The 25396-nt window shown below is 39.5% G+C and overlaps 1 protein-coding gene across 1 annotated transcript in view; it reads left to right on the forward strand.

Annotated features, from left to right (window-relative positions):
- The window catches only part of BRWD3 (bromodomain and WD repeat domain containing 3), a 91370-nt gene that overhangs the window by 21430 nt on the left and 44544 nt on the right, over positions 1-25396 (forward strand). The window contains exons 7-16 of the mRNA XM_038416208.2: positions 1065-1225; positions 3917-4138; positions 5776-5876; positions 7180-7250; positions 9785-9885; positions 10973-11013; positions 17252-17356; positions 19317-19470; positions 19980-20114; positions 20558-20686. Coding sequence (XP_038272136.1) covers positions 1065-1225; positions 3917-4138; positions 5776-5876; positions 7180-7250; positions 9785-9885; positions 10973-11013; positions 17252-17356; positions 19317-19470; positions 19980-20114; positions 20558-20686 — 1220 coding nt within the window. The remainder of the gene's footprint in view (positions 1-1064; positions 1226-3916; positions 4139-5775; positions 5877-7179; positions 7251-9784; positions 9886-10972; positions 11014-17251; positions 17357-19316; positions 19471-19979; positions 20115-20557; positions 20687-25396) is intronic.

Below are 25396 nucleotides of genomic sequence, written 5' to 3' on the forward strand. Positions count from 1 at the left end.
TTTTATTGGGTCCTGGAGGTAGCTCTTTTCACTTGTGAAAAATAGCCCAAGCCCATTCAGAGGGTAATCATAAGTATTCTCTATCACCATATTCTTTTATTCTCCATCACGTACTTCAATTACATCAATCATACTTTATTTTTAAATAACAGCACTCACTTTGAAAATTGCTTCTTGCTACTGTTTTGGTGTTTGTGTTAAAAGTGATTTATTGAATGTGGTAATTTTAAAAATTAAAAATAGGAGTATCCATTCATCTTTAAGGTGGTAGCTTCTTAAAATGTGCAAGAGAGCCATTGTGAGTGCTCCTGTCTGCACATGTATAAAGATCCTTTTTTGCACTCTCTCTTGATCTTCAGGAATTTTTCTCTTATTTACAAAATGTAAGTTAAAGGGTGGGGAAATTCTCCCTGTGTTTGTTGCTTTAGTGTTGTTCATCTTTATTGATGAATTACATGTTGACTTGCCTGCATCATTAAACACAGATGCTTCATTTTTACCATTGACCCTTTCTTATTCTTCTCAGAAAGCCAATGGTGGTGACACAACTAAAACTTTATCTTAAGTTTCTCTTTCCAGTTCTCCACTTTTCATTTATCTGGGTTTGATTTTGTTCATTCTTGTTTCTCTTAGATATTTCTATATGATTAATTTTTGCTTAATAACACAACTAAGCTGTTTCTTAGAAGGATGGTTGAATATGAGAAGCACAGAAAGGATTGTAGTTATGGTCTGTCCCTTCTTCCCCCTTCCCCCCCATTCCACCCCCCAGTCTGATTAAAAATACACTGACTTTATTTTTATTTTTGTGCCTTAATTTTTCCCAGTGTGAGCAGCTGTTCTTATTATTTGCATTGGTATAATCCTCAGAGGCCTCAATCAGGATTGGGGTTCCATAGTACAAATGATGTACAGATATATGTAAAAAATGGGATAGTCAGTCTTAAAAAGCTGTAGACTCATATTTTCCTACTAAACGTGATATATTTAAATTGAAACCCAGGCCAAACAAGATCTTAGGAGATGATTGGGTTTTTTTTGTTTTTGTTTTTCTCCCCCCCCAGTAAATATAATTTCTGCCAAGCAATTAACTGGATATGGACGCTTCAACCATTTGTTCCCATCATCCAACTATCAACATATGAAGATGCACAAGAGGATTCTGGGGCATTTATCATCTGTATATTGTGTAGCATTTGACCGCAGTGGGAGGCGAATTTTCACAGTGAGTTTAAAAATTGTAGTATCTTGGATCACTGGAGGTTTGTTTTTATTCTTTTTTTCTCTTGATTCCCTAAACAGCTCTTCCTGGCTTACAAAGAATGAACTTGTCATCCAGGAAGAAATAAAAACAAAGGTTATGAAAGGCTTAGAAATTCAACTCTTTCTGCACTACCTCTCCCAGAATTTCCACCTTCCCAAGTGCAGAGTCTGTGTAGTATACTTGTTTTGTCTTTGTATTTTTTAGAACTGCTCACCGCATCAGTGGACAGGCAACTGAAACTATTAGTCAACTATCCACTTCCCCACATAGAACTATGGGAGAGTTGCTTACAGCTCAAAGTTCTGTGACTTGTATCAGTAAATATGTGTTATATTTACCAGCTTTCTTGCTCATTGGTGCCAGATTCCTTTGATATTCTGGGGTTTGGAAATACTTCAGATGCGTCTTACTTGAGTGAGTTTGATTTGTTTTTAAACCGTCCACGGAAGTCCCTCACTAGCCTGCATTTTGCTAAGCTACACGCTTTGAAAAACTGGCAGTCTTTCCCTTATGTCTTATTAAAAACTAGATAGCAGAGGCTGTAGTGAGGTCTCTTACTACTAAAGTTTCATTATTAAGATTATCGAGCTTAAAAAAAAAACCTACTCTCATACATTTATTGGCATACTGTGAAGTATAAAAAATAAAACTAAACTGAACTGTTAAAATAAATGAACAAAGTATATTTTGTGCTGTTATTCCTTGCCTTTTGTGTGTTCACTTACTAATCCACAAGAGTTGCTAATCCACAAGAGTTGCTAGTCCACAGTGCATCTTGCAGTTGTTAATGTGAATTTGTGAGGTTTTTATTGTACTTCCATGTTCAAAGGCAGCTTTTTTCCCCCCACCATAGAAAAAACATATACATTATCAATACAAATCCTTCTGTTTTTATATTAATCTTCCTTCTCTTCTCTGCCTGTGTTCCCAGCTACAATTACATGCAGTCATGTAATACATTTATCTCTGAAATTGTATTCACTTAAGTGGAATTAAATGTAAATCCCCATTACACTTCACATTATATTCAATTGTGCTAGCATATTGGGTTACACTTTTAAAAATGTACTGGCAAGATTCTCTCCTGTGTTGAGCAGAGCTTTGGGGAGGCAGAGGCACAGACCTGGATCCAACACAGTAACGCCCAGCAGAGAATTCTCCCGCACCAGGGGACTTTTCTGATGGGTATTAGTGTCTAGATTATGCTATCTCAGTGGTGTACAGGGCCATAAACTCTGCTGAGCCCTAAGTGTTTGGTTATGTTACAGTTTCTGACACAGGGGTTTTTTGAGTGTAAAGTCAAGTCTTGCCGTCAGTATAATATGTAATGGTATTTGTTTAATCTGGGTAAAAAGGTGTTTAACAAATTCAGTATACCTGGGATTCACTGTACTTGTCAGAAGGATGAAAAAGAAGAGAAATCCTATTCACACTACCTTAATGACCAAATTCAGTCCTGGTGAGCAGCTTTCTCTCCATTAGCTTACATCGAACTACACCTGCTTATGATAGAACTGCTTTTGGACCATTATTTCAAAGTGTGTCTATTAAAATGTGTCATATAGGGTGATGTGGTTTGGATAAAGGCTTCATTGGCATGAGATTGGGATGGCGAGGCAATGAGCATGTTGTGTTGTCATAAAACCTTTTGTAGCACACAACACTAACCTATATTAAACTCTTTTTACAAGAGTTTTTAAAACCTCATGTTGTGGCTGTTTTTGTGTGTATATCATTGCATCTCTAAATCTTGGTAAATCTCTAAATCTTACTCAGTTCAGGGGGAGCCAAGAAAACCATTTTAAAACCAACCAAAGGAAAACCACCTCCCAACCTTAAATGCTTTTCTGTATATAAAAGTGTCATGATTTTAAAGTCCACAGCTTCTATCACAACTAGAAGTGAGTCCCCTTTTAAGGGTTTGAAGCACTTTTTCGACTTTTGGAGGTGTGTGCAATATTGTTGGTCCTGTTTACAGAAGAGCTGAATGACCTTTGCTCCAGCTAGTCAGTGTAAGCTGTTGGTGTCCCATGACATTGCTGTGTATTGAAAAATTATCAGAGGCTCAGGGCTGAGTCTTATCCCAAGACCTTGGTTGGTGTAATTTGGTTGGAGAAATTCCACATTTGAAGTTTCATTTAAAAAACTGAAGGTGTATGAAACGGCTCAAAGGCTGGAATGTTAGAATCCTGGTAGGGATGGATTATTGAGCAGAGGTGCATGTTAAACGTATTTATTACATAGCTCTGAAACTTCACATGGGTCTTTAGTCTATCAGATATGGGTCATTTCCACAAATGTGATGTGTATATGATTTTATTACGTAGAATAAATGAGTTCAAAATATATGTATTAGGTTCTTGTATGTTCCTCAGTTATTGCTGACCTGATATGTTGCAGAAGGTAATATTAACATTGGTAGTCTTCACTTTGTGTTCTATGTTCAGATAATTTTGTCATTTTAAAGAAATATTTAAAGTCCTGATCCTGCAAAGGCATCCATGAGCTTAGACTCTTACGCTCGTTGGCGCCCTCTTGTAGTCATTTCTTGCAGTCATGGCACAGCGACTGTTGTGTTTTTGTTTTGGATGCTCATCTGTCTAAAATGTATGGAAATATCTTTGCCTAAATTTTGTGTTTGTGTAACATTAGGGCTCAGATGATTGTTTGGTGAAAATTTGGGCTACAGATGATGGTCGTCTGCTCTCAACGTTGCGAGGACACTCAGCTGAAATTTCTGACATGGCTGTTAACTATGAAAACACGTTGCTGGCTGCAGGCAGCTGTGATAAGGTAGTCAGAGTATGGTGTCTACGAACCTGTGCACCAGTTGCAGTGCTGCAGGGCCATTCAGCTTCCATTACGTCCATACAGGTAAGGAGTAACACTTGCTTCAGATTCCCAAGTGACTTTTAAAATGGTGGGGAAGAGTATGGAGTAGCAATGGGAAGCTGACCTCTTTCACATCTAAGTCAGCAGTTCAGATCTGCCTCCGCTTGAAAGTGACCTAAAGTTGTTGCTATGTAACTACTTTTCTGTGGTTTGTGTAAAATCTATAGATTGGTATAAAATCCATTAATTGGTGTAGTTCCTAGTGATTAGGTATCTCAAAGGCTGTCATCACAACTGTCACCCTTTTGACAGTCTGCACAGAGGGCTGTGACTGAATGGACACTCTTAGAGATTTATTTACTTTTTCAAAAAATATCTGTTTGCTAAAAGCTTTTTATTACAGATCACTTGCATTTGATTTGCAAATATCTGGAAACTGGCATAAATAGACAGAGGACAGTCTAACTGCAGTGGTGTGGCACATGCAAGTATGGATAAGGGGCAAAACTGAAATAGCATGGCCACTGTGTGCAAACTGCTCTAGTAGTACTTACACTGTTGCATCCTCAGTTATGTTACGAGCAGTTCCATTCTATAGTGACAGTGTAGACTGTAATAGCTGGTGAAATCATGTTACATTGTTGTAGTTGGCACCATGTTTAAACCAAGTTCAGACACAGTTTCCTAATATGAGAGGAGGCACAGTGCAGACTGAGCCTTATGCTAATTGGATACAATTTCATGTAGGTGGATGTTGAAAGGAGCACGTAAATATGAGCACATAATTTGAAAACTGGAATTCATTCAGGAGTTTATTCAGTAACTCTTGAATGTTTCAGAACTCTGTCCAAAGAAAGTCAGTTTTACTTCTGAGTTAATGGTTCTCATTTAAAATGGTTGACTTTTTTCGCCATGTTATAATGAATCATAAAATATGTAGCTCCTTTGGAGGTTTACATACACGAACAGATTGCAAAAATTGGTTGTAATAGCTTTCTGTGACATTCTTATACAAGTTTACAATTTCTGTAAAGAAAGTATGCTGTTTTAAATTGGTTTTATTGTTTTATAAGCAGAGCTTAAGCAATTTATGAGATACTTAGTTGCAAGAGCATTAAACTTCCTATCCAGACTGTGTCACCCAAGACAAACCCATAGACACAGGGTGACACCCTGGTGAAAAGTACCATTCTCCCCCCCACCACCAAAAAAAAACAACTAAAAAAAACCCCAAAAAACAACCTGCTGGGAAGTGTGAGGGTGCTCAAATTCCTGCCAGGGTGCTATCCTGGATCATACTGGATCCAGTGTCCAGTTTTCTATCAGTCTCTGCTAATGTGTGTCAGATAAAACTTGGCTGCTGGAAAGGAGGAGCATTCTCTCACCTTGTTCTGTAGGAAAGGAAGGTCTAGGCTACTCTCACCTTCTCCCAGCCTCCTAGCTTCTGCATGGCAGAGTGAATGCCTTTGCTACTCAAAACATACACATGCTCCACTTCCTTTGTTTGATTTTTATGGAAATTATTTTTAATTTTACATTCTGAAGAAATATATGTTAGTCTTTTTATTCACTCGGAGAAAGTTCATATTTTCAGTGCAAGTTGCTTCTTTTCATAAAGATACCTGTATTTAAGAGGGCAGGGAAGTCAGCTGATTTAACTGCCATAACTGTATTTTTAGTTTTCTCCAGCAAGAAAAGGAATAACCCGATACCTCACTTCTACTGGTGCTGATGGAGCAATCTGTTTCTGGCAGTGGCATGCCAATACAATTAAATTTAAGTAAGCTCATTTTGGTGTTTATAATCATTCAGTTATAAACTTGAACTCGATCTGCAAGTGGGTCCTTGATGCCATTCCCCTGTGCCTGATTGCCATTCTGGTCTATGGGACAGTGTGAAGTCTGAGAAGTGGAGTGGGGGGGTAGCCACATCAGCCTTTGCAGCTATCTTGGGGGTATGCTTTCTCCTCATGTGTTATGACTTCCACAGGGCTGCAAAGGATTGATCCCTGAGTTCTTTGCTTTATGCTTTCCAAGCAATAGTTGTGGGACGTCTTTCTCACTTTTAGGCCCCAAACCTGTACATTTAGTCCCAAATTCTTCTCTAAAATGTGCAGGAATGCAAATTCCATTAACTTTAATTGGAGATGTACACATCTTTAGATAAAATTTCATCCCTAAAAAGTATGGGTTTGATGACATGCTACAGCAGGGGTGGGCAAACTTTTTGGCCTGAGGGCCACATCAGGGTTCCAAAACTGTATGGAGGGCCAGGAAGAGAAGGCTATGCCGACTCCACCCTCTGTTCAACCCCTCCTGATCCCTGTCTCCTGACTGCCCCGACCCCTATCCACACCCCCGCCCCCTGACAGGGCCCCCGGGACTCCCACGCCTATCCAACCCCCCCCCCCCGTCCCCTGACCGCCCCCTCCCTCTCCTAACCTCTGCCCCATCCAACCGTCCTCAACTCCTTGTCCCCTGACTGCCCCCCGGAACTCCCTGCCCCTTATCCAACCGCCCCGGTCCCCATTCCCTTACCATGCTGCTCAGAGCAGCATGTCTGGCAGCTGTGCCGCCCCAGCTGGAGCCAGCCACGCCGCTGTGCTGCCAGCAGGAGCTCGCAGCCCTGCCGCCCAGAGCGTTGGCAGCACGGCGAGCTGAGGCTGCGGGGGAGGGGGAACAGCAGGGAAGGGGCCGGGGCTAGCCTCCCCGGCTGGGAGCTTAAGGGCCTGGCGGGACAGTCCCGCGGGCTGATGTTTGCCCACCTCTGTGCTACAGGCTGGTGGCTTGTCAGTTTCTATTTTAAGTGTTTGGCTTGTTGAATATAAACAAAGAAATTTAAATAGGTTAAAAGATCTTTTTAACTCTCAAAAGTAGAAAGCACGAGTTACTTTTTTATTAAACTGATTTTAAGTATATATATCTGATGGCAAACTTCCAGTTACAAATTCTGTAATAAAAGAACTTAAAATGAAAACACTGACCGTAACTTTAACCCCTGCGTTACTCTGATACTGCTCTTCTTAGGGGACATGAAGATAAGGTCATAAAATTAAAATTGTCATGTTATTTTCTTGCATTTAGGGATCGCCCCGTGAAATTTGCTGAGAGATCCAGGCCTGGGGTTCAGATATCTTGTTCATCTTTCAGCTCCGGTATGTATAGAAGTCAAGAAATAGCACTTCAGTTTTACTTTGTGTGTGTGTGTACACATGTATGTATGTATGTACATATTAAAAAAAAAAAAAAAAAAGTTTAGCTTTAAAACAATTTCTGGTCCTCTATAGCTACTGAAAAATAATGAAGACAATATATCTGGGAATACATTGATATTCTATAGAAGAAAGTTTGCTAATGATTTAAGATTTTTTTGGGAAACAAAGTGATTTGAATTAAATGTTCAATGGCAATTTGTACATTTTAAATTGGCTAATTCTTCAGTAGGAAAGATGATTTGGTTAGTTTTGCCCTCATGTGGAAAGTGGGGAAATATATAACTGGAAAGCATTAATTTTTTGTACAGTCAAATCACGAAGTCCATATTTAGACATAGCTCCTATTGTCTTGAGAGGGAATTTTGTTTCAGCATGGTGGCTGGTAGAAAAGAAGCTCCATATCCTTTTAAATTTATCTTAATATTAAACTCTTTATTGCAGTATAATGTAAAGGAATTACTATTTAGATCCTGTCTGTGACATTGCTGGTGTTGTAAAACTGAGTCACTCTATAACTCATTCCTGGATTAGGGTCCAAGATTTTCTAATTTTTTTTTTTTTTTTTTTTAAATAAAATACGTTTCCAAACTGGGAAGTCATGTTGTTCTCAGCCTATATTTCCTGCTGCTGTTGTGTTCATGGCTTTGTCCAACTTTTTGTGGTTCAAAAGAAAATCTGTATATATTTTGTTTTTTTACCTTCTGTTCCCTTTTTAAAATCTTTATACTTTTAAAGAGTTAAAGTTGCATTCTGTAAACTTAAAATTGGATAGGTAACAATTTGATATTGAAAAGATCATGTGTGTTCCATATGATAGATATCCTAGGCAGAGCTGGGAGCACTGCCTACTATTACGGTAGTCTGACACTTCCCATTATAACATCCTGTTCTATTTTTCTGTTCTTATAACTTCGCAAAACTTTAAATTTTTTGTCCTTGGGTGTTTTTAAATTTCATCCAAAATAGTTAATCTGTTTCTGAGAATGAGACTGGGGAAAAATACAGTATTTTGCCCATGTAAAAAAATTCTGGTGACTTTGGGCTTGTCTACACTGGCAATTAACAGTGAAAAAACACCCTCTTGAGCACAGCAAGTTTCAGCGCTGTAAAGCGCCAGTGTAAAGTGTGCCCCTCGTGGAGGTGGTTTTTTTTAGAGCGCTGGGAGAGCTCTCTCCCAGCGCTGCGCCGCAATCACACAAGGCACGTTTTAGTGCTGGTAGTGTAGACTAGCCCTTTTTTTGTTGAAAAGCTCTCTCATGCCCCTCCATGCTTTGGAGTGCAGACTTGAAATTTAGCAGAGGGTGTGGCCTCTGTGTCAGAGCTGTTCCTTTTGCTATCCCTGTGAAAATCTGCCCAAATTAGGCCAAATCTGGAGGGGGGGAGTATATGATTTAGGTAATTAGACTGTGTCATCATGCAGATGCACAAAGGGCTGAATTAAAGTTGTACAGGCCTCCTTAATTTGGGCATTTCCTAACTTTTGAGTTCTTGACTTTGCATCCTGAATAATGTTCTTTTGACGTTTTTTGTATGTAATAGTTTGTCATGTAACATAGATGATATTGTTATAATTATAAGTAACAAAATTTATAGTGTATTATATTATAATTAATAATAAGTAACAAAATTATAAGTATTATAAGATTATAAGTAACAAAACTAATCCCAAAGTGTCAGGGACTTCATTCAATAATACTTTAGTCACAGGGCCATTTTTTGTGGTAATGTATGTTTTCGTGTTACACGATCTTTGAAGTTATATAGTCTGTTTCCCTGTTTTGATCCAGCCTTGTAATCTGCAAGAGAGAGGATATCTTATTGTGGTACTTACCTACAGAGTGAAACAAAATCATTTACCTGTAATTATCTTTATCTGAAATTGCTAGCCTGTTTCAGGTCCACACTAACTGTGCCATTTCCCCCCATGAAAGTTAGGATTTCAGAAATCACTAAAGCACTTTCACTGTCACAAGTCAGGCATCCTGTACTGAATAATGACTCTGTATGATATTGTCATCGGAGAACAATTATTACAGGAAAATAATTTATGCTGTCAACAAAGCATGTGAAGTCACTTCAGTAAGAATTTGCCTAAGTGCTTTGCTGAATTTGGGCCTAGAGATTTGCAAACCATTCTTTGCCTTTTATTTCTGTGTATTGGTCTGGCTGATAGAACTGCAGTAAACTCGCAGTAACTGAATGCCGTATTTTGAAATGTTACCCTTGTTTGTTCAGTAACAGTTCCAGTAATTTCAACCCTTCTTTAGCAGTAAGGAGATACTTGAAGCGTCTCAGAAGGTGCAGATCAGGGAAACATTTAAACCAAGATTAAATGTTTATGAACAAGTTTAATTCCACTGAAAATCCTGAATTTAAAACTGTGAATTGTGCTCCTCTAGCAGTAACACCGTGCTCACAAAGTTTTTAGTTCCTTTAGTGGCTTTTCTTCTCACAGAAAATACTGTCTTTCTCAGGTGGCATGTTCATTGCAACAGGTAGCACTGACCATGTGATAAGAATATATTATTTGGGCTCAGAATCGCCAGAGAAAATTGCTGAGTTAGAGTCCCATACGGTAAGAGCTGAAAGAGAAATTAAATCTCTTTCCATTTTTAACTCACCCTGGGTATTTAGGTTTGGTCTTGTATATTCTGTTGGACTAATTTTCTGTCTATCTTTGGTGATGTGGGGCCATATAAGTACCTTAGTATCTGAGCACTTGACAGTCTTTAATGTATTTATCTTTACAACAAATTTATGAGGTAGGGAAGTGCTATTGGACAAACCCCTGCCAGGGATGATGATGATTAGTCCTGCCGGGGACTGGATTAGAAGATCTCTCAAGATCTGTTCCGGTCCTGTGATTAATTATAGTAATCCAGTCAGGGAACAGACTCAAAACCATTCCTGACTAAAATAAGCTGTCCGAAATAGTGAATAAGAAAGGCACATGACCAACATGCTATGTGAGCAATCCATGAGCTGACACTTGTTTGCATGAAATATTAATCAAAAATATGAATAGCGAATAAATTTGCAGTAATATGTCTATATCTGAACAATTCAAAAATGGGAATATGATTGAAATTTGATTAATAAATTGATCTCAGATCCTGAAAAAATTGGTCCAAAAACACCAGCAACCATGATGGTTTTGAACTCAAATACAGCCTTCCCCAACTTCCATGGGAGTTGGCACTCACTGGGCCTCTGTAGCTGAGAAAGGCTCTTTGGTCCTAGGAATTCCCCAGTTATGCTGAGTTCATAAAACATACAGGCTCCTAGCCTTGATTCCACCTCATGCTCATGGCAGTATAGCTATATCAACACATCTGGGAGTGTTTGCTGTGACAAATATACATCTGTTGCAGCACACCCCCTCACAAGAACAGGTGGGAGTCTAGTAGTAAGATTGTGATTTCCTAAGCCAGTTTTCTTCCCAGGCTGCTCCAAGGGCAGTACAATAACTAACTACTGCTTACTCGTGGTATAGATCATAATGTCTAGTAATATTTGTTTCTGGAAATTTAACTCCAAATATTTTTACTTCTGTATTCTGAAATTCTATAAGAAGTGTGTGGAAAGATCCAGTTTAAAAAAAACTAAAAAGAATTCCAGATTTACAAAATGCTTTCTGCTCTGTTTGTTTTGTTTGTTTTTAGGACAAAGTAGTTGCAGTTCAGTTCTGTAACAATGGTGACAGGTAAGCATGTATTCTGGGCTTTTTTCTGTAAGACATGTTGTTGTATTTAATTTTCCAAACAACTTTTTATGAGAGTCTTTTGTTTTAAAACAGTAGTAATACTTTACACAGGGTCCTCTCATTTTAATTGACTCGTCCAATGATATATAGCGAACCAGGGGCAGAGCTGAGTCTGGATTCCATGTCTCCTAGTGTAACCACTACTCCTGGGGAATTCTGCATCAAAAAATTAAAAATTCTGCACACAATATTTTAAAATTCTGCATATTTTGTCATAACACAATATTATTATGCTAGTTTCAGTTATTTTGGTAATTTGTTTCAAAATACCTGTCAGCAAGTATGTCTGCAACAATATAGACAACAAAAAAGATTCTTCCAGGAGTAGAAAGTTAAAGAAACCTCTACGGCTGCCCAAGTCCTGTTTCTCTATTATTCTTTTTGTCAGGAGCCTCTGACTGGCTGTGTCACATGCCAGCAGGGCACATCTTGGGAGAAAACTCTGCCCCTCCAGTCTTTTAGTCAATTCTCATTTTTTTACCCTGCTCTTATAGGGTTACTGTATTTCAAGTTCCCAAATAAAGGAAGCTTCCTGGGGGATGGGGAGTTGGGGGTAGGGGGGTATGGTTGGGGGATGCTGGAGGGTGTAGTTGGGGGTGTGGGAGGGGTCTGTGTATTGGGAGAGGGTATTTGGGGGATGCTGGAGGGGGCTGCGTGGAGCTCCCCAGCCCAGAAGCTTGCACACACACCTCTCCCCCTCCTCAGCCCAGCTGCAGGCTCTGCTCTGCACAGCTTCATTGCTGTCCTGCCAGGGGACATGGTGCAGTCTTGCCCTTCCTCACCCTTTGCCAGGGCTGGGTCTCCGAGGCCCAATCCTGTCCCCAGGCAGATGAGGATCAAGCCTGGCAGCCAGAGCCGCAGGGCCTCCATTCCTGCTAGGCTGGGTGCTCCGATCACTGCAAGCCGGGGAGCCTGGCTCTTCTGGGTCCAGTGGCCCCTAGTAGTTGCCAGCAGTTATGCATCACCGATTCTGCGGGGGAAAATTAAATTCTGCACAGAACATTATTTCTGTGAAAATTCTGCATTGTGCAGTGGCATAGAATTCCCCCAGGAGTAAACCACTAAAAATAGTATGTTCTTTTTTGAAAAAACAAATCAGGTGCTAACTTCTGTATCCTTATTTCTGTTTAGTAGACTTGTACTCCACAAGTAGCATTATTGAGTAAAGTGGGATTACATAAGACACTAAGAATGGGCATGCTGGGTCAGAACAACAGACCATCTAGTGCAGTATCCTGTCTTCTGACAGTGGCCAGTGCTAGATGCTTCAGAAGGAATGAATAGAACAGGGCAATTATCAAATGATCCATCCTCTGTTGTCCAGTTCCATCTTTTGGCAGTCTGAAGTTTAGGGATACCCAGAAGAAGGTATTGTGTTCCTGACCAGCTTGGCTAATAGCCATTAATGGACCTATCCTTCATGAACTTATCCATTTCTCTCTCTCTCTCTCTCTTTTTTTTTTTTTTTTTTAACCCAGTTGAACTTTTGGCCTTCACCACATCCCGTGGCAAATAATTCCACAGGTTGATTGTGCGTTGTGTGAAGAAATACTTCCTTATGTTTGTTTTAAACTGCTGCCTGTTAATTTCATTGGGTGACGCCTGGTTCTTGTATTTTGTGAAGGGGTAAATAACACTTCCCTGTTCACTTTCTCCACATCATGCATGATTTTATAAATCTCTATCACATTCCCCCCACCCCCCTTAGTCATCTCTTTTCTAAGATGAACATCATACTCATGGAATGTGGTACTATTCCACACGACTAAGGGTATTGGAATCTGGCCCTAAATGAAAGATTAACAAAAATGGTAGAATTATTATAGATACACAGGTTACCCAGCAGGTAAACTTAATGTCATGCTTTAGAGGGCTGCGATGCTGCAAAGTGTTTAGCACCCTCAGTCTTCATTGAGTTTAACAGGAATTGAGGGTTCTAAGCATCTCATGGGAGATGCTCCGTGCCTTGTGGGATTAAGTTCACATTGAGTGACATTTCTGTATTTTTTAATTCTAGTAGGATCAACTGTGCCATTAAGCCTAGGTTTCTGTATCTCTCCTAACATTGATAGCTTTTCAGCTGGAAATTGCATCAGGTTAAAACTTAGCATCAAGTCAGCTCTGTGGCTTTAGTCACTTTAGAGCGAGTTTTAAAAAATATGCAAGTTGTGGGGGTTTTGTTTGCTTTAGTGCAAACTAATACCCTTAGAGCAACCATGTTTCTTTCAGAATGCAGGCTCAATGCTTCCTGGAACTCCAGAGAGCACAGGGAGAGTGGTTACTGTACCACCCTTGCAACAGTCAGCCAGCTTTGATGGCTAGTTTCAGAAGAGGTGAGGCCATGACCATAGCCCCTATTTGGAGAAGCTACCACTGGAGGTAGTACTTTGTTAATGTAGTTCCTGAATTCAGATGAGCTGTATTTTTCCCATTTCCTACATTGAGACACAAAAGAGGAGACTACTTGTGTCCTCTTCCCCCCCCCCCGCCTCCACCCACCCATTGCACAATCTTTTTGCATTTAGGCACAATGCAAAATTCTTTGATTTCAAAAGAAATGTGCTTGGATCAACATCCTAGTGATGCAATCAACAGTGCAGCTGGCCAAAAAGACGCACGAGCCCAATGTGATACTGAATGAAAAGGCAGTTTTATTTCCCCTTTTTTTCCCTTTGTTTGTTTTTTGAAGGTGGTGTGGGAAGGCAATTAATTTTAATTTAGACTCTAATTTTTTCTTAATTTAGCATTTCATATTTAACAAAAGCAAGGACATTAAGAACTAAGGCTCCCTTTTTGTCCTGACCCCATCATGTACTGATTTTACTTCTGTAAGAGAAATATTGGGATTAAGAGAGCTATTTTATTTTTATATCTGATTTAATAGAAAAATATCCCCCCATTGCATAGGCTTCTGGGGGTATTTTCATTAGTTTTTGTTTTTTTTAAGCAAATAATTGGCATATTTTAAAACGCTTTCCAAACAGCATAAAACTGCTGCTATGCTACTGCAAGACAAGAACAGCAACTCCTACTAACTGACCTAATTCTTTAACGTCTGATTTCTTCTGTCAGGCCTATCTTGGGCAATGGCTTGAGTAAGCAAGTAGTCCTTTCCCATGCCCTAAAGTTCACCAAAACAGAGTTCTGAAAATCATGCAAGAGAAACACGTTTTTTAGTTACAAATATGCTGCCTCCTGTCTCCATATATTCAGATGTATATGCTGTTCACCTTAGCTGATCTCAACTTTTGGGAGGTTCTGTAGGGACAGACATACTGTGTAGGGAAAAACAGTGAGGAATCCTTGTGGCACCTTAGAGACTAACAAATTTATTTGGGCATAAGCTTTCATGGGCTAAAACCCACTTCATCAGATGCATGGAGTGGAAAATACAGTCACAGGTATAAATACACAGCACATAAACAGATGGGAGTTGCCTTACCAAGTAGGACGTCATTCTAATGAGACAATTCAATTAACAGTAGGATACCAAGGGAGAAAAAATTACTTTTGAAGTGGTAATGAGAGTGGCCCATTTCAAACAGTTGACAGGAAGGTATGAGTAACAGTAGGGGGAAATTAGTATGAGGGAAATTTGGTTTTGTAATGACCCAACCACTTCCAGTCTTTATTCATGCCTAATTTAATGGTGTCCAGTTTACAAATTAATTCCAGTTCTGCAGTTTCACATTGGAATCTGTTTTTGAAGTTTTTTTGTTGAAGAATTGCCACTTTTAGGCCTCTTATTGAGTGACCAAGGAGATTGAAGTGGTCTCTACCTGTTTTTGAATGTTGTAATTCCTGATGTCAGATTTGTGTCCATTTATTCTTTTGCGTAGAGACTGACCGGTTTGGCCAGTGTGCATGGCAAAGGGGCATTGCTGGCACATGATGGCATGATGGTTACTCACCCCTTGTTGTCAACTGTTTGAAATGGGCCACTCTCATTACCACTTCTAAAGTAATTTTTCCTCCCTTGGTATCCTACTGTTAATTGAATTGTCTCGTTAGACTGACCTCCTACTTGGTAAGGCAACTCCCATGTGTTTCTGTGCTATGTATTTTATACCTGCGACTGTATTTTCCACTCCATGCATCTGATGAAGTGGGTTCTAGCCCATGAAAGCTTTTGTCCAAATAAATGTATTAGTCTCTAAGGTGCCACAAGGACTCCTTGTTGCTTTTGCTGATACAGACTAACACGGCTGATGCTCTGAATACTGTGTAGGGGTAGCCAGGAAACTCCCGTTCCCCATGTTTTTGGCTCTGGGATTTGTGTTGGTTTGTATATAAAGGATAAAGCAGAGGACCACTCCTCAAGAGGAGTGGGAGATGCAGTTTATCTTCATGTACAAATGTCAGATTACATCTGTTTATAAAATAGATAACAATTCATTTAAAACAAAAGCATATTTCATTCCTCCCATTTCAGAAACTTACCTAAAAGCAGCTCTCAGTTAATTGTTCTCCTTGTAATCAGCAGCAGAGAGCACTACAGTCCAATTATTTTCACAAGAATACAGATTCTCCATGTATTGCTTAGTATTCTCTCCACATTTTTTGGTGGTTTATGTACATTTTTTTCCTCAAGTGTCATTGTGTGGAGAAACTCTATTAATAGAGTTTAATATTGTGTAGCAGTCTTAATATTTCCTAAACTGAAATACTTCTCGGGTGTCTGGCATGAATTATTATGAATGACAATACTGATTTTTAGTAAGAATATTACCCTGTGTACTCTATTGTGGATCCATATTACAATAAGTAAAGTAGTTAATGTACATATGCAGCATCTGCTCTCTAAACCCCCAGCCTGTTACTGGCTCCAGTTTTGCAGGACCAGGATCTAAAACCTTAATGTCTTGGCCATCATTCCTTTGGTATGTTTTATTCACATTTGTTTGCTGTCCTCTGACAATGTAGCTGGCACTCTGCAGAAAACTAATATATACGCTGTCCCTACCTGCAAGACCTTTTGATCTAGAAGATAAACACTGGAGTAGAGTTAGAGAATAAAACCAAAAGGCCCATGGTAGAATTTTCAAAAGTTCCTAAGGCCAGCTCTGCACTACAAATCTTTGCTGGCATAGCTCTGTCAGTCAGGGTTGTGAAAAGGTGTGATTTCTCACCAAGGTAGCTATGTCAGCAAAAAGCTCCTACTGTAGTTTATAATGTGCTCTTTTTGCCAGTATAAGCTATGTAGACTGTAGAAGTGCTTTGCCTGTGTAGTGAGCTGGTATAGTTATACTATCAAAGTGCTCCTAATGCAGATCTGGGCTATGTGATGTAGGCGTACAAGTCACATTGTAAGTGCTAAGTCACTTAGACACCTGAAAATTCCCCACTCAGCCTGTTATATTGATGCTTTTAATATAAAATCCACAACCCCCTGTTTAGATTACAGGAGTAATGAAATAAGTCCTTGAAAGAAAATAAAGTCAAAATAAAGCAAGAACCTAGCATAAGTGTATTTATAGTTTTTTTCCCCCCTCTTTCTCCATTATAGTAAAAATTAAATTTAAAAAACAGAAACCATCACTTATTAAAATAAAATTGCATAGACTTTGGTTTTTACATTGAAAGCTTCAGGTGATTTTTTTTTTTTTAAAGAGTAAAAAATGTTGCTGGGCATCCTTGAATTAAATGTACAATACTTGGGGAATTTCTCTATGATTAAAAAAACCCTAAATATTGTTTCATTGCTGGCCATGACAGTTTTATGTAGGTGAGTGTCATTTTATTAAATATTTAACTTTTTAACCTAAAATAGTTTGAAAAATAAAGCTATGTACATTCATCTTCACAAACAGGACTATTAATTTGCAGATTTGGGGATAATCTGTACAAATGTTAATACAGTGTAATTTATAGTAGAACATGGCCATATATTTTCTTTTCTGCTGCCGTTATAAACTGTTTCAAGAGATTTGCTGATGTCATTAAAAAGAGAGAATGCAGTTTATATAAAATACAACATTGAATTCACTCCAAGTCCATCTGCTCACTGTAACTGTAATTAATCTTGTGTACAATATCTAATAGAAAAAATATAAACTCATTGTTTTCTCATTACACTCTGGAACAGAGATGTACAAACAAAATAGAAAGAAAGATTAAATATTCTCTGGCTTTGATGCTGACAAATTACATGACTTATTTTTTCCACATTTGTCTACAGTTTAAGATTTGTCAGTGGGAGCAGAGATGGAACAGCAAGAATATGGCAATACCAGCAGCAGGAATGGAAGAGTATAGTCCTGGATATGGCTACTAAAATGACAGGGTAAAAGAAAACAAAACATTAATTTATATTGTGCCATGATCTGTGTGTAAGAACAAAACCTTTCCGGCAACTAATTTGAAAAATGTATTCTCTTATATTCTGAATTAATCTCAATGCACGTAGTTTGGTGTGTATTGAAAGTGCTGTGTCCTTGTCCATTAAATGACACAATTCTTTTGAACATTTTAATTAACCTTGAAATTAATCTATGTTAACATATCAACTCAGCAGTTTCATCGCTCCCGTGGATGGCACATTCTTCCTATTGTATATAAGAAATTAGAATGTTGAATAGTCTCTCTCATGGAAAGAAGCTGTAGTGGAACCTCACTTGTGTGCAGTTTGAGCTCCACATTTTATAATATGCACAAAAAAAGTGTGGTCTCTCCCACCTATCAGTGAAGATTCAATTGTAGTTGCTGTAGTGTGGCCTTAAATTCCAAGGATTTCTTTTTTTTTTTTTTTTTTTTTTTTTACAAAAGATGCCATATTATATTTATTATATACTATGAAGTATTATAATAAAAATTAAAACTAAACTAAGAATTGACAAAAATAAGCAAAGTACATCTTGTGATTCATCTGGTGTTGAATCATATGAAATCAGTAATTCCATGGATCACCCCGTCATTAATGTACAGTGAAGATTTTTTGCAATTACAGTTAGAATGCTAGTGAATTAATGTTTTCAGTAAAAGGGTGTGAGGTCAGTCTGGAAATCGTCTTATCTAGTTGAAAACAAATGGCAGTAAGCAGAAAAATGCTGAAAAGGTCTGAACTTTGTTCTTTTATTTTTTTCCATATTATGTCCCTTTTAAAATATATTTTGGGATTTCTTTATTGCTTCATCGAATATGGTTATAAGACTTTTATCTGAATGTTTTCATAGTGTTTCTTAACATATTTTTTTTTCCAGTTGGAGATGCAACATGATGTAAGATTTGATATGCTGGTTGGGTTTTTAATTTTTTAGAGTGTTTTTTGTTTTGTTTTATTTTCTGGGTTTTTTGTTTTTTGTTGTTGTTTATTTTTTTGGCATGTTTTTCAAATTACTTCAATAAGTGGCCCAGTATTAGAACAAACACAAGCATAGAAAATAGAGATGGGAAAGACCTGCTGGACAATTCCATTAATTTCCCTGTGCTGTTGCAGAAAATCTCTCTCTCTCTCAAAAGTTACATTTGTAGCACTAAACATCTCTAAGGTGGCCATCTAACTGTAATTTAGATTTATTTAACCAGTAGGTACTTTTGATGGAGTTTACTATAGCACACAACAGTGGTGGATGTTTAAAAAAAAAAAAAAAGTGCCTACTGGAAAAAAGGGAAAATGATTAATTTTCTAGGCAAAAGAATGATCTGTTACACAGAACAGGAGGTGAAACTACTTCTGTTTTTCAAAGAGAGTGGAAAACCTTTCAATATAAACCAAATTTTCCATAGTTTTGTAAATATGATTATGAATTCCAAGTGTTTATAAATTGATTGGATGTGCATGCATCTCACAAATTTCCAGTTTCAAAACAATTTATTTTAAGACTAAAGAGAGAAAAATTCTTCCTTCCTCCTTCCTTGGGGCAAGGTCCGTCATTCATTATGTTTGTACAGTACCTAACACAATGGAGCTGAAGCTGGTTGCAGCCTGTAAGTGCTGCTGCAATGTAAATGTTTAATAATAGAGCTGGTTTACTCACATAGAGAAGTGAAGGATTAAGGTTAATGTCAAATGTATTTAATATTTCCTGTATCCTGCTTCCACTACAACAAAATATATTCTAGAATTGCATGAACCATTATTTATTTTCAAATTCAATCAAACTTCACTGTCCTGTTATATCCAATAGTATACAGTATAGTGGTGACAGCCAATCTCCCACTAATTTCCAATTGAATTACTACTGAGAGGTTTTGCTATATAGTTACTGAGGTATGATGTACTTCTCAATTATGAATTTCCACAGTAACAACTTGGTATCTGGGGAGGATAAAGTAACTAAATTGAAGGTTACTATGGTGGCTTGGGATCGATATGATTCCACTGTCATCACTGCGGTCAACAACTTCCTTTTGAAAGTATGGAACTCAACCACGGGACAGCTTCTTCATAGTTTATCTGTGAGTAAAATTCCAGTGTTTATTGCAAAATTCTGTACTTCTGCGACTAGAACAAGATTAAGGGCTGGAGTCTGCCCTCCTTCCATGCACTAAGTAATGCCTTACTCCTGAAGTAGGTCAGCTGTATGCTTCTCCTGAGTCCTGGTTTAAGGAGTGTGTATTATGGGGAAAGAGGAAATTATCATGGTGCTGTTGCTCTCCAGCAATTGCTGGCTGACATAAGGGCTTCTTAGGGCCATAGCCAGCTTGTATTAAAGTAGTTCCAATCAGGGAGCTGCAGCTGTCCTCTTTGTTGGCCTTCATCTCACCTTTTCCCAGCTAGGAATCTGGGCTATGAGATCGTGGAAGATAGTAAACAGAGCTAAAAATCCTTAGAACAGTGACTGAAGAGTGATACAGTTCTAATCTGATACCATTACGTATCACTGACCTCAAAATAAATATTTAGTTGCACATTGAGCTGTTATACAGAAACATTACTTTCCTTTCCTACTTTGCTTTCATCACAGGGCCATGATGATGAAGTTTTTGTTTTAGAAGCACATCCATTTGACCAAAGGATCATGCTTTCTGCAGGTCATGATGGGAACATTTTTGTTTGGGACCTTGACAAAGGAACAAAAATTCGCAATTACTTTAACATGGTAAGAATTGTCAGGGAATATTTTCACACTTGTATGAAACTAGGCTTTAGGAAGGAAGAATTATTTTAAGAATAATACCAAGTCATTTGGTAAACTATCATGTTTACATCTCTGAAAATCAGTGGAATGTTTTTGACCAACTTTTTCACAGTGGAACTTAAGGCTGTTGGCATTAAGGTTTAGGAAAGATGGGACACTAATTTAAAACTTAACTGAGAATTGTAAATGTTAAAAAATAGCTAAATGGGGGGGGGCATTAGTGAAATTCCATTTCATTGGTGTGAGATGGATCTTGTATTAAACTTGGACCAATAAACAGAATGTGTATGCAGTTATATAATGATATTTGAAGAATCTGAAGTAGGGCAGATTAAATCATCATATTGAAGCTAGTGTAGAAAATAAATGATTTAAAATGGGTATGCTGTGTTTGTATGTTACAGATTGAAGGCCAAGGCCATGGTGCTGTTTTTGATTGCAAATTCTCACCAGATGGACAGCATTTTGCCTGCACAGACTCACATGGGCATCTGCTATTGTTTGGTTTTGGATGCAATAAATATTATGAAAAGGTGGGTTGACTGAATCTTAGACTTTTTTCTGCTTTTTGGGCTGGTTTTGTTTGGGAAGTGTTGTTTATGGTACTTCTCTCATGATGAGCTCTAAACGGTGCTTGAATTACGTGGCAGTCACTGGTTATCTAAAGCAAAATCTGCATGTGTTTAAATATCCCACAGTAAATCTTTTGGTAGTGGGAATAGAAGATGTGATGGAGAGAATGTGACTTGAAAAAGAAAATATATGCAAGCCTGCACTACATGTTGTTAACTTAACGTGGCAAGGAAAAGTGTCACTTTGTGAAAAAGCAATAAAAACACCAAAGAAGGTCTGTAGGCATCTTAAGGAAGAGAGAAGGGTTTTATTTGATCAAAATGTGTCACTGCTATTTTTTCAAATTTTACACAAGTTCTTTTTGCCAACATAGGAGGTCAGTTGGTGTCATGTTCCGTGAGATCCAATAAAATCCTTTCTTCCAAGTGCAAACTGAATAGAAAATTAACTATATAATTATTGTTCAGTGCTACCCCTTTCTGCATCAAAGAAAATGATGAGATTAACTCATATATAGTAAATGCTCCAGATTTCTTTTCTTAGACCTCTGAAAATTAGGAAATACAGAGGTGTAAAGTACAGGCACTCCTGAAATTTAACCTTAATTCTGCGCTCTGGAGCTGGTAGTTGCTACTGGGAATGGTTCAGTAGGGTGGCACCATAAGTAGACATGAAAAACGACTACAAGAATGTACCATTGTTTGTAGGTATTGCGGCATTTATCTGCATGCACTTCAGTTGCATTCACTATTTATGTACCTATATTGAATGGAGCAGGGATCAATTGGAGCAGGTTGGAAAAGCTGTCCCTGTGATAGGAGGAAAGGTGCACATGTACCTTGAGAAATCAAGTATGCCTGATTTCATTGCTGATTTCTGTAGTTTGTGTCAGTAGCAGTGCACATGACTCTTCTTGCCAGGGGGATTGTCTGCCATTTGGTGGCATATGTGATTTTTGGTCTCCACAGCTTAGTGAGGGATACCTGAAGGCATTGTTTCAGATGTAATCCTCAGGGCAAGGCTAAAGTAGTCTGGGGTGGACTGTGTGGAGTTAGGCTCAGTGTTTGAGTATAGGTCAGGTGTAGGTAACTCCTCTTTGCTAAACCCAGCCTAAACTCGAGTTTATCCTAAGAAAAGAGAAGATGTTAGATTTTGTCCTACGGTGCTTTTGTATTAATTTATGTGGAATAAATGGACCCCAAGAGACAAAGGTATTAACGTGGCCATGAAGCTGTCCAACATGAGACAGAGTTAAACAGGGTTTGGTATACAGAGGCCTCAGCCTGGTTAGTACCATGGCATACGTATAATTAAAAATCCTTTTTAACCTTTAATTAAAGATACAGGAAAGGGAAAACAGAGCTTTTTATATGTGAAGTATTAGTAGGACCCTACCAAATTCAAGGTCCATTTTGGTCAATTTCATGGACATAGGATTTTAAAAATTGTAAATTTCACGATTTCAGCTATTGAAATCTGAAATTTCATGGTTTTGTAATTGTAGGGGTCCTTACCCAAAAATTCTGCTGCGGCCTGGGGTGTCCCTCCCCAGGCCCCAATTCTGCCGCAGCCCAGGGTGGCTGGGGCATCGCTACCCTGCCCCAAATCCAGTTGAAGTGGGCCCAGAACTCCCGTGGCCAGGACTCGCCTCCCCGGCTCAAACCCAGCTCCTGTCTGATCTGCTGTGGGAGGGGCGCCTCCTCACTTCCCCCGCCTAGGTGCTGCTGCGGGGAGAGAGATCTGGGGTGGGTAATCTCTCCCCACCGTAGCCTTGGAGCATCCTCCTGCACCCCAAATCCCTCATCCTCATCCCCACCCCAGAGTCCACACTCCCAGCCGGAGCCCTCACCCCCTGCACCCCAACCCTCTGCCCCAGCCCTTAGCCCCTCGTCACTGGCAGAGCCCGCACCCTAACCCTCTGCCCCAGCCCTGAGACCCATCCCACACTCCAGACCTGTCGGCTCCACCCCATGAATTTTGTTATGTGCACCAATATGAAGGTTATGTGTCACACATCACCTCCTTATTGGTGTACATAACAAAAATCATTCTGCGCGTGGTTTGGAAAAACTAGAGGGAACACTGGCTGTGACCCCCTACAATAACCTTGACACCCCTGCAACTCCCTTTTGGGTCAGGACCCCAATTTGAGAAATGCTGGTCTCCCCTGTGAAATCTGTATTATATAGTATAGTGTAAAAGCACACAAAAGACCAGGGGAAGACTAGATTTCACGGTCTGCGATGCATTTTTCATGGCAGTGAATTTGGAAGGGCCCTAAGTATTAGGTAAGGCTTTCATTTTAAAGATAATCGTTTTCTCTTTAGCTGGAGAGAGAGTTTTAAGAAGGAAATTCCCTTGTCTTGACAGTTTTTTAGATGATATTAAAGATGGTGATAACTGTCCTATTGAGAAAGAGAATTTTTAGTTGAGATGGGCTGGAGGTCTCGTTATTGTTTTTATTCTTAAAATCTAATCCCATTTCCTAGAAGGCAAAACAAGAAAAGCTCACAGAAGGCACGGGGAGAAGAACAGCAAAAATTAGAAAATGCTTCTTCTGTCTCTAGTATTGAGACTCACTTGTAATCTCACTGCTGAAGAAACATAAACACAGTACATGATATCAGCCAATCTGAGACCTGGCAAACTTGTACCAGCATCTGGTGTTTAGGGAATTACAGTTAGCTGTCTTTCTGGTCACAGGTTTACAGGTGTGTTGCAAAATATACAGTCTTGGTAGCTCCGAAGGCAAAAGGAAAGGGACAGGAAAGGGAAGGAAAAGGATATGCTCTTCCACAGAGAGAGAGTGTGTACGTATCTGTTCTCACATCCCAGGTGATGTCTGGGATGAAGCTGATGGAAGTGGTGATGTCACCGGGGTCCTGGTCCCTGTTTAGTCAGGACGTCTCTCAGGATTAGGATGAAGAAGTTGTGCAATCCCAGCAGATGGTGGAGGTGGCAGCCATAATAATAAATCATGCCGCAACATTTGTTGGCAGACAGCTGCTGCTTCTAATATTTCCCAGAAATCTTTTCTTCTTAAGACTCCTAAAGGGGAGTGATGGGCAGACTAGATGAGACTAGACCCTCTCATTACTTTTTTTTTCACTGATTAGGCCTAATTTGTGACACATCAGTTTTGGTTCATTGATTTCTGATCCCACACTTCGCTGTTTTACCAGGCATGATCTTTACACAGTCCTTAAGTTATATCAGTAGGCCTTTTTGTTCGGACTTAATTCAGTTTTTGTTGTTGTTTTTTGCACTTTTTTTCCCTATCAAAATGCATTGTTATAAGTTATTGTGACATTTTTATGAATTTTCACTCAATTTTTTTTCACAGCTGATTTTACAATTAGGGTAAATTTGTAGGCCCGACTATTACTACAATGCCCATGTGCTCGATTCCCAGAGTGTTGTGTAGAATCTCTAAGGGTAGAGTTCTAGTATGTGTATCATCAGTAGGGCTCCGTGTTTGTCACAGAGGTTGCGGAAGTCAGATTCTGTGACTTCTGCAGAGTATAGCTTACCCAGGGCTACGCAAGCACCTGGCTCTGTGACCAGCTCCTCCCCACTGCCCAGCAGCAGCCCTCTGGGACACCCCCCTCAGCAGTGACACTCCTGCCGCCCCCCTTCCCCCCCCAAGATTCAGTCAAGGGTATTTATAATGTAAGTCATGGACAGGTCACCGGCCGTGAATTTTTGTTTGTCTGTGACCTGTCCATGATTTATACTAAGAATATCCATGACTAAATCATATCCTTAGCTATCAGCACATTGGAGAACCATTCAAAGTGGGCAGAGTTAAGCTTACATTATGAATTGAGCATGTACCTTAACTTTGTATGTCCTGATTTTCAGAAGTTTCAGTGTAGCCCTTCTCCCCATTCTGGAAGGGCATGAGGCACCACTGGATAACCTTATCTCTGAGGGAACGAAATTCTTGGACATTTGATGTTCTTGGTTTTCTAAAAATAACTTTTCTGCTTCCCCATGTGCCACAGCCCAACACTGTCCTTCCATTGCCTCTGGCTTCTTGGCAATGATTACTCTGACCGCAGAATGCATTGACTTCACGTTAGTCCCTTCGCTCCCCCATCATAATCTTGCCTCTGGCCTCTCTGCTTGTCCAGCACAACCCTGTTCTCCCTCCTCAGTCCATCCCTGTGATGAGGCAGATTTTGGCATGGGACCCAGAGACAGAAGAGCTGGGGAGAGGATGCAGGCAAGTTCAGGGACTAGCATGAAGTCATTGTGGACTTTTTTGAAGTAAGGGGACAAATATGGGGGCATGTATGTAGGGGATTTTGGTGGGACAGAGCTGAAGCCCTCAACATCCCCCACTGCTCAGACTGCTGACACCCCTTCCTTTGCACCCCACTCTTCCCTACACTAGTCCAGCACCCCCATATTTTCCGTCACTGCTCAGATTCCTCTCTGCTGCTCTTACACTGCTCCAATTCCTCTAACATTCTCTTCATCATACCTATCTCTGACCACCCCCTGCACTTGCTCCTCCAAGGCCTCTCCACATATCCACCTGCTCCTCCCTATGCCTTGCCGCTCAGTCCATGGTCCTAATAAGTTAGGAAGGGCTGTGGGGAGGAATGTGGGCATGGCTGCGAGGCGTGACGAGCAAGTTGGAGGCAGGAAGGGACGCGAAGAGCCCC

This window comes from Dermochelys coriacea, chromosome 9 (assembly GCF_009764565.3).
Source record: "Dermochelys coriacea isolate rDerCor1 chromosome 9, rDerCor1.pri.v4, whole genome shotgun sequence".
Classification (NCBI taxonomy): domain Eukaryota; kingdom Metazoa; phylum Chordata; order Testudines; family Dermochelyidae; genus Dermochelys; species Dermochelys coriacea.